A 9,891-nucleotide genomic window follows, 5' to 3' on the forward strand; every position below is an offset into this window, starting at 1 on the left:
GAATGTTCTCCCTGTGACCATGTGGATTTCCTCCATGTGCCCCTGTCTGTGAGAGTGTGAGTGTTCTCCCTGTGACCACGTGGGTTTACTGCAGATGCTGCAGTTTCTTCTCACATTCCAAAGATGCACAGGTTAAGGTTAGTGAGTTGTGGATATGCTGTTGGAGCAGAAGCGTAGAAACACTCGCTGGACACCCCCAGCACATCCTCGGACTGTGTTGGCTGTTGACACAAATGACACAGGCATGTTTCCATGTACATGTGACAAACAAGGCCAATAAAGCTATCTCTCAACACTGACGCTGCAGGATTTAGCAGAGATGACATTGCCTTCCTTCCAGTGACTAGAAGTACTTACTTTACATTGTCCAGCTCTTAGAAACATATCTGTAGGAGGGCAAGAATAACTCCTGCCTACTAAACTATTAGGTATAAGCCAGGTTTGAGGTCAAGTACCTTCTTCGCCCCCCCCCCTCCCAAATGACCCAAAACTATGCCAACGCATTGATGCACTTCTATGAAAGTGTCTGACTGTGCTGAGAAGTGGAATGAAACGGGATCCATGGATTCCAGGATGTCATAGTGATTACTCATGATCAGATAGGGTATTGTGATGTAGCCGGGGCACTGTTGGCCCAGGGTGGGGGTAGGGTGGGCAAAGGCACTGACCAAGTGGAAGGACTACAAGGAGCAAGTGCAGAGGTTCAGGAGCACAACTGCAGGGCCAGAGAGTAAGAATTGAAGTTCAAAAGTATGGGGTTGGCACACTCAAGTGCATTTCAGGTCACAAACTAGTTATAAAACAGTAATAGTACAACACGCCCTTTAGGTTTTTTTTACAGCTGGGTGGAACGACCATTGCTCAGAGCAGGAAATTTTTTACACTGCCTGAAAACTGCATGGCACTTTACAAACAATAAACTGTGGGCCAGCAGTTTACGAACAATGAGCTACCATCTTCCATTCTGTGTTTATTGTTACAATTTGTAACAGTGTTGTAACTTGAAACACTGACAATGTAAATATATGGTTGCACCAAAGTAGTTCAAAGCAAAGGTTGGGGTATGCATATTATTTACAAAATATATGGATTACATTCATTAACACATAATTAATTACAGGGCATTTTGCAATGAGCATAATTTCAAAATTATATTAGCATAAAAGAAAATCCCAGCTGCACGGCCACAAAGTCAATATATGGGGGGGAGGGGGGACCATTTCAGTTTCTGCTCAATCGTGGCCAATGCAGCTTAGAGCGAAAAGTGGTTGTAGATCAAAAATACAATTCAGATGTGCAGGGGATGCAAAATATAATTCAATGCAAAATACATCTTTTGTTTTGTATAGGAGACATAACATTACTAAGTACACAGTAAATATAGCAGTGAAGGTTTCTGGTCTGTCATTCCAGACAGTGTAATGGTTAACAGTACAATGAGATAAATTGATCAGGGTCAAAGTCACAAATCAGAGGAGAGACACTGCGTTTGGTCTGGATGATCAGAGTATTTTCAGACTGGCTGTTGGTCTCAATATTACAAAATCAATTAAGAACTTAAGAACTAACATGCAAACACAAGTAAAAGACTAATTGCTGAAGTTAGTGGAGTAAAAATGAACAATCACTATTGTTTAAGGATTTAATTTTTGGATACTAACTTCTGTATCCTGGCTATGTGTTGGAAATTTGGTTTCAGTTTCACTTCTAGTGAAATGAAAACCTAAAACAGAGTAGCAGAATTTATGTTATCACGTGTCAGTTCAGTTTTAAAACGAAAGCTGATGGACTCAAGTTGTGATTGTGGATATGGCTACATCATCTAGCCAAGAACCCATGGTTTTTGACCACGGGTGTGTGCAGGAATTTAAATCTGACCCCTTTTTGTGGGGTATATCAAGTTTACCCATAGTTGATGTATGAAAATATACCCATAATATGGTAATTGATCATGGGACTTTGCTGAGATGTGGAAAGAAATGGGATCCATGGATTCCAGGATGTTTGTTGCAAAAGATGACTCAGCTTTCAGAGTTGAAGGAAGAAAGAAAAATTTCAGAGTTGTATACTTTGATAATAAATGAACCTTTGAACCTTCTGAATTGGAGAGAAACCCCTTTTGAAGCAGTTTGTTCAGAAGGAAGCTTTGATAAGATAAAATATGGATATTTATATTTAAAACTTACATTGTTTTACTGAAGAACTGAATGAGATAGTTATATTTTCAACATTTAACTCATTCGAAGGAAAACAAAACCGAGATGAGAGCTTGCCCTTTACTTTAGTGAGGCATGCACATATCACTTGGTAGCCATATATGCATTTATACATATAACCTATAATAAATTATTTAAAATTAATTTTATATATATATATATATATATATATATATATATACACATACACACACACACAAAAGATTACTCAAATATTACTGAAATATTAAATACACAACACTCCTTTCTCCTTGGCTATAAACTCCAACTCTATTTAACAGAGAATGCATCTCAACCACATACACATTGTACTATATAATACAACTATTATACAGGCAGTACTGCAAATTTTAAAATATCCCATTCAGGCCTAAAGATTTAATCGCTGTGGAGGATTTCTTACTCTTGTGGGATAATGTCTTTCCTGACAAATGGATCACTCTGCTTGGCAGGAGACACTTGTGGTTGTTCCAGAACCAGAGGTTGTTTCACCTCCTCTGCACGGTGGCTGTAGGAGTTGGCTCAGACTGCAGGAAGTGGTTCTGACAGCTCTGGACACCTTTCTTTCCCCTTTCTCGGCTTTTCTCTCTGGACCTACTTCGATCCTTGCTTCTTGCCAGATCCCAGTTTCCTTCTTTCTCATTTCTGCTCTTTTTCTTCTTTCTAGTTTATGTATCTTGATCTTGGGAAGGTGCATTTAGTTCACTGGAGTATTCTCCTATTAATCCTCCTATTGCTCCCTTTATGATCTGATCTCTTCCCTTAAGTTTCCTTATCCACAACATCATCTGACAAATCCTCTGCTTTTGTATCTCCATTGACTCCTTTCTTTTTGGCCTTCCATTCATCCAACTCGGCTTTGGTCTTTGCATCTACTTTTACAAGCAGCTTTTTGGTTTTCACTCGAACTTCATGCAATAACCTTAATGCACACAGAGTAGATTCTGCTCCTTTATACTCACAAAAGACGAATGCTTACAACTTTCCTGAAGCTCCTCGATCTCTATTCCAGCTTAAAACGAAGCCACATTTCACAAGCAACTGCCTGATTAGCATATCAGAGGCTTACTCAATTACGTTACCTACTAAACTATTGTTGTTGGATACTGTTCTTAATCACTTTCTCATTTCCTCTAGCAGCATGGTCCTTCCTTTGTCCAATATGCTTTCCAACCAGAGGCATCAACATCTGTTTGTCCTCTGTTGGGCGACGGCTCATGGTGTTCGGTGTGGAGACAGTTGTGGCTTCATCCAGTACCTTTCAGTTGGCTTCACTGCAAGAGATGCAGCATGCAAATGGTGGATGGATCTCCAATCATGTTGTAGTTATCTCGCCGCACAATGCTGGTCCTTTTGATTTTAACCACAATCAAGCTCAATGTGGCTTGTTGGTTATTGTATTCTACTGTTACTAATGTCATTCCCACAGGAGTTATCTTTTCTCCAAAATAAGTTCTTACTTGGATATCTGCAGGCTTCAGTTTAGTATCTTTGAAATGCCATTCAAAGATGACAGGCATTGTGGAATGACTGAAATATACAAGCCAGTGACCAATACTATTTTAATTAACGCAAACACGAGGAAATCTGCAGATGCTGGGAATTTCAAGCAACGCACATAAAAATTGCTGGTGAATGCAGCAGGCCAGGCAGCATCTCTAGGAAGAGGTACAGTCGACGTTTCAGGGAAGGGTCTCAGCCCGAAATGTCAACTGTACCTCTTCCTATGGATGCTGCCTGGCCTGCTGCATTCACCAGCAATTCTTATGTGTGTTGTTATTTTAATTAATTTTCCCATTCACTTCTAGCACAAGCCATATTGCTTGCCTATTGTTACTTTTCACATTGTAAATCTCAAGGCTGGCCAGTCCTGTCTCACTCTCATCATTATCAGATTTTTCATCAACAGCATGCAGATCAGTGCTCTTTGAAACTGCAACTTGACTTTTTATCTTTTTCTTTTCTCTGTGAAGTCCATTTATTTTTGTCTGCTCAATATGCTCTTCGTATGTGTCCTACTTTGTTACATTTTCTGCAAGTTTCACTTTTAAAGTTTCACCGGTGTGGCGTACGTGAACCCCTGCCATGGTGGTATGGTTGGTTTCTGTTTAGATGTTCCAATTTTGTTCACTCTCACTTTCATTCCTGACTGCAACTCAATTGTGTCTCCCTCTGCTATTTCCATTGCTACAGTAATTTCAACTGTTCTGTTAAATGTGAGCTTTGCTTCAAATAGGAGCTGTCTTTAAATGTTTTCTTGTTTTGTTACGGGTATACAGGCCTTGGTCAGACCCCACTTGGAGTACTGTGTTCAGTTCTGGTCACCTCACTACAGGAAGGATGTGGACAGTATAGAGAATGCAGAGGAGATTTACAACGATGTTGCCTGGATTGGAGGGCGTAACTTATGAAAATACATTGAGCGAACTTGGCCTTTTCTCCTTGGAGCGACGGAGGATGAGAGGTAACCAAACAGAGGTGTATAAGATGATGAGGGGCATTGATTGTGCGGACAGCCAGAGGCTTTTTCCCCCAGGGATGAAATGGCCAACACAAGGGGGAATAGTTTTAAGGTGCTTGGAAATAGGTACCAAGGGGATGTCAGGGGTAAGCTTTTCACACAGAGAGTGGTAGGTGAGTGGAATGCACTGCCTGCGGCAGTGGTGGAAGTGGATACAATAGGGTCTTTTAACAGCTTCTTTGATAAGTACATGGAGCTTAGAAAAATAGAGGGCTACGCACAAGGGAAATTCTAGGCAGTTTCTAGAGTAGGTTACATGGTCAGCACAACATTGTGGGCCGAAGCGCCTGTAATGTGCTGTAGATTTCTATGTTCTGTGTAAGATTCCACAAAGTAAACAATTTCTCAATGGTTTTGGCTCTAAATTTTCCTACATTACTCTTACAATATCAGCCAAGCTCATTTCAGTTTGTTTGGTTGGAGCAGTGAAACTTCGAAGAAAACTGTATACCTTTAAACCCAAACACAAGGAAATCTGCAGACGTTGGAATTTCAAGCAACACACATAAAAATTGCTGGTGAACGCAGCAGGCCAGGCAGCATCTCTAGGAAGAGGTACAGTCGACGTTTCGGGTCGAGATCCTTCATAAGCACTAACTGAAAGAGATAATAAGAGATTCTCTAACTATCTCTTCCTTCAGTTAGTCCTGACGAAGGGTCTTGGTCCGAAACATCGACTGAACCTCTTCCTAAAGATGCTGCCTGGCCTGCTGCGTTCACCAGCAATTTTTATGTGTGTTACCTTTAAACCCAACATGCTCAGCAAATCTGGTACTCATTTCTCATTGGCTATTTCATTGACTTCAAAATACTATTAAATCCATTCAATATATAAAATCCAGTTATCTGTTATGTAATCAAGTGCAGCAATCTTTCTGATGTAGCCAACCACTTCTGCTTTTGTTAATGATTATCACCCAGTACTCACTGTTTATGAAACACACATCAAAGTTGCTGGTGAACGCAGCAGACCAGGCAGCATCTGTAGGAAGAGGTGCAGTCGACGTTTCAGGCCGAGACCCTTCGTCAGGACTAACTGAAGGAAGAGTGAGTAAGGGATTTGAAAGTTGGAGGGGGAGGGGGAGATCCAAAATGATAGGAGAAGACAGGAGGGGGAGGGATGGAGCCAAGAGCTGGACAGGTGATAGGCAAAAGGGGATACAAGAGGATCATGGGACAGGAGGTCCGGGAAGAAAGACGGGGGGGGGGGGGGGGAACCCAGAGGATGGGCAAGAGGTATATTCAGAGGGACAGAGGGAGAAAAAGGAGAGTGAGAGAAAGAATGTGTGCATAAAAATGAGTAGCAGATGGGGTACGAGGGGGAGGTAGATCCTACAGATGCTACCTGGCCTGCTGCGTTCACCAGCAACTTTGATGTGTGTTGCTTGAATTTCCAGCATCTGCAGAATTCCTGTTGTTCACTGTTTATGAACCTGTGAATTCTTCCGCTTTCTGCCTTTCTTAAAAAAAAGCTCGACTATCTCTGCACACGCTGAACTGTTTTTTTAAAATTTTGCCATTCTTCACTGCCCTTTTTTTTAAAAAAAGGCTTGAATATCTTGTTACACTTCAACAGGTCAGTACTCATCTGGGGTTCATTTAAAAATACCTTGTCATCACCGTTAAATAGTAATTGGATAACAGATGATCAATCCTCACACAAATACATAACGAATGTTGTCAAACAGAAATGCCACCATTCAAAGTGGTCTGACTGGCAGAAACCTATAAGCAGGGAAGCATTAATTTATAAATTCTCCAGTGCATTTATTACTAATATAGTCACACTTGTTATTTATGTTAGAAAAAAATATAAACTTAATTATAAGGAAACTCTATACATTTGAACTCCATTGTGAACCAGTAACTTGAAAATTCACTTCCTAATATTGGTGCACTCTAACCAGTTGTTCCCTTTTTAATCTAATGAGTTTGTTCCTTCTTTCAAACAAACAATTTAAGCACCAGGGAGTGTAATTTAAGAGTTGGAATTGGAGGAATATGTATTGAAAGATCTTTCAGTAAAAAGGTTCTCTAATTTCCATTGAGACTACTGAAACATAATTAAACAATGCAGTTTCTTTTTGAAACTCAGAGGGTGATGCTTGGTATGTCCAGCCCAGGTTGATGAGACCATACAAAGACCACATGAATTGGGGGTGGTAGGACAGTTCAGAAGTGGGTAGGGGAATGATAAATGCGCCCATTCTCTGGATACATGTTTATTGCATCCCGAAGTGTGCCTCCATTTTGGATCTACAGATGAAATGGGTGACAGCAAAAGTGCAGTTACAGGGCAGGGGCTGACTTCAGTGTCACGTACATCAACTCTGAGACCAAGTTCATTTCCACAATTAAAAGGAAACTCGTTCTTGCATTCCCAGTTTCTACTTCACATCAGCAGTGCACTCCACTCAGTCCTTGACGTACACCCAATGTGAACAAGTCACATTAGACCTGACAGCAAAAGGGACAAAGAATCATTTGATGAGATGCCGATGAACAACATTATAACTGACTCTGGCCTACAGACTAGTGCAAACAGGCTGCAAACTCTCACTTCCAGATTTAATCATGAAGTTTTTATATCCCTACTCATTAATTTGGACTGCACAGCTGGAATACAAGATGCCTTCTGCAGACTGCATACTGTGCAATTCATCACATACGCGTCCAATATTCTGTCAAACACCTTTGCCTACTCCAGTTTTACCAAGTATCCACCCCACATTTAGGTGACCACATCCCTGCCATCAGTGATCTCCATGCTCTGCACAGCACAGGTCTGATCCAGTTGAATCACAAGACGTACCCAGACACATACAATTCCCATTCCCACTCCAACATGTTGGTCCACGGCCTCCTTTTGTACCAAGGTGAGGCCACACTCAGTGTGGAGGAACAACACCTTGCATTCCATCTTGGTAGTCTCCAACCTAATGGCATGAACATTGCTTTCTTCATCCGGTAAAAGAATTATTCCTCCCCTCTCCCCCACCGCTCCCCTCTCCCTCTATTCACCCCTGGGTCCCCTTCTCTTTCTCCTACGATCCACTCTCCTCTCCAATCAGATTCTTTCCACTCCAACTGGGGGGGGGGGGGGGGGCTGATAGGTAGGTGAAGAGGTAAAAGGCCCAGAGTGGGGAATAGAGGAAGAGGGCAATTATTTAGTGGTGAACGCAGCAGGCCAGGCAGCATCTGTAGGAAGAGGTACAGTCGATGTTTCGGGCCGAGACCCTTCGTCAGGACTAACTGAAGGAAGAGTTAGTAAGAGATTTGAAAGTGGGAGGGGGAGGGGGAGGGGGAGATCCAAAATGATAGGAGACAGGAGGGGGAGGGATGGAGCCAAGAGCTGGACAGGTGACTGGCAAAAGGGATATGAGAGGATCATGGGACAGGAGGCCCAGGGAGAAGGTGGGGGGGGGGGGGGAGAGAAAAGAGAACCCAGAGAATGGACAAGGGGTATAGTCAGAGGGAGAAAAAGGAGAGAGAGAGAAAGAATTTGTGTATATAAATAAATAACGGATGGGGTACGAGGGGGAGGTGGGGCATTAGCGTTAGAGAAGTCAATGTTCATGCTATCACCAGCAACTTTGATGTGTGTTGCTTGATCACCAGCATCTGCAGAATTCCTCGTGTTTAGGCAATTATTAAGTCTTGTTTTGGCCAGCAGTCTGTTGTAATTAAAACTCTTAAAGTCAAACTTAACATGGTCTCTTACTTTTTTTTGTCCTCTTCTCCAAGGTTTGTTTCTCTGCTCCTTTGCAATCTTTTTCCACTACTGCGCTAACCAAAATCCCAGATACTCAAAGCCCTTGCCCGCACTGCAAGCTACACCACAAAGAGTGCAGGACATAGTCTTAAAGTATACCCGCTGATATACTCTATGTCACAGCCCTTTGGTAAATGTTCTGGTTGTGAAGGCGCTAAAGAATTCAGGCTCTTGATTTTTGATAGGCTTTTATCCAGTATTGGAAAGTTAACAAACATAATTACCTAGTAAAAAATAATACTGCCTTTAAGGGAAGTAATTGCATTACATTTGTTTCTACAGAACAGACAAAATAAGCAGTATTTCCAGAGAAAAGAAATCCAAGTAATATTTTCTTCCGGTTTGCACTTATGCAATTATTTAGCTGCCGAAATTTTAGGACATGCATTATGATTGCCAGACGCTTTTACTTTATTAAGGTGTGCTCCATACCTGTTCTGCAACAGCTCTAAAAAGGCAGGAGCCATCCTTAGCAATCCGCTTTCGATAAAGACCTTGACTCCCTAAGAATCCATCCAGCTGAACTTCGCCGGGACTGGAGGCGCTACCGCGCTCCGCGGCCTCGCAGCGTTTGCCTTTCCCTCTCTCCATTTCAAGCTGCAGCCTCACGTTGTGAACAGAAACATGGTTGCATCAACTGGGAGAAATCCCTGAGAACCTGAACATCAACCTCGCACTGCAAGACAAACATCCAAATCGACTATTCTCCGTAGAAGACCCCACGACACTGCCTTCATTTGTTTTGACGTGGAGGATTCTGGGTGATGTAGTCTGGCTTCTCAGACAACTGCGCAGCCGTCAGGTGACGTAGGACTACAGAACCCAGTGTGCTTCGCGGAATGAACGTGTATAATTAGTTAAGAGAAATTAGATTGGAATCGGCTCCGTTTTCTTCCAGACTGGCTTCTTCTCCCTAAGTATAGTGGGATGGGTAGCAGTACTTAGTAGGGCACGTTAGAGAGCGAAAGAAATAGAAGCAACAATTAACCATTCGACCTAGAGCCTATACGCCATTCACATTTTTGCCCGATCCCATGTATACCTCTGCTAACCAAAAGTTTATCAAATTCAATTTTGAATTAGATCATTTAGTCAGATCCAAAGCACTCAGCGTAGAGAATTTTGCCTCTTATTTTTAAAATGTGAACCATAATTCTGCATTCGTCAATTTGGGAAACGTGCTTCCCACACCTATACCGTACTCGGAGGATGTTCACTGAGGTTTCGTTTTCCCGAATTCTGGAGAATGGCGACAACAGTCCACTGTATCTCGCTTTGTTTGACATACCTGCAATCCCAAAAATTATTTGAGGAATTTTTTGCCGCACTTCCTCCCAGGCAAATATTTCCTTTTTTGGGTATGACCTTTCATTACAGGGTGG

At 42.0% G+C, this 9,891-nt stretch overlaps 1 protein-coding gene across 1 annotated transcript in view; it reads right to left on the reverse strand.

Annotated features, from left to right (window-relative positions):
• Nucleotides 1-9,255, reverse strand: part of otud4 (OTU deubiquitinase 4) — a 73,738-nt gene extending 64,483 nt beyond the window's left edge. Inside the window, exon 1 of the mRNA XM_072256014.1 lies at nt 8,942-9,255. Within this exon, the coding sequence (XP_072112115.1) occupies nt 8,942-9,100 (159 nt within the window). The 5' untranslated portion in view covers nt 9,101-9,255. The remainder of the gene's footprint in view (nt 1-8,941) is intronic.
• Between the last annotated feature and the right edge of the window lie 636 nt (nt 9,256-9,891).

The sequence above is a fragment of the Mobula birostris genome, chromosome 4 (genome assembly GCF_030028105.1).
Source record: "Mobula birostris isolate sMobBir1 chromosome 4, sMobBir1.hap1, whole genome shotgun sequence".
Lineage (NCBI taxonomy): Eukaryota > Metazoa > Chordata > Chondrichthyes > Myliobatiformes > Myliobatidae > Mobula > Mobula birostris.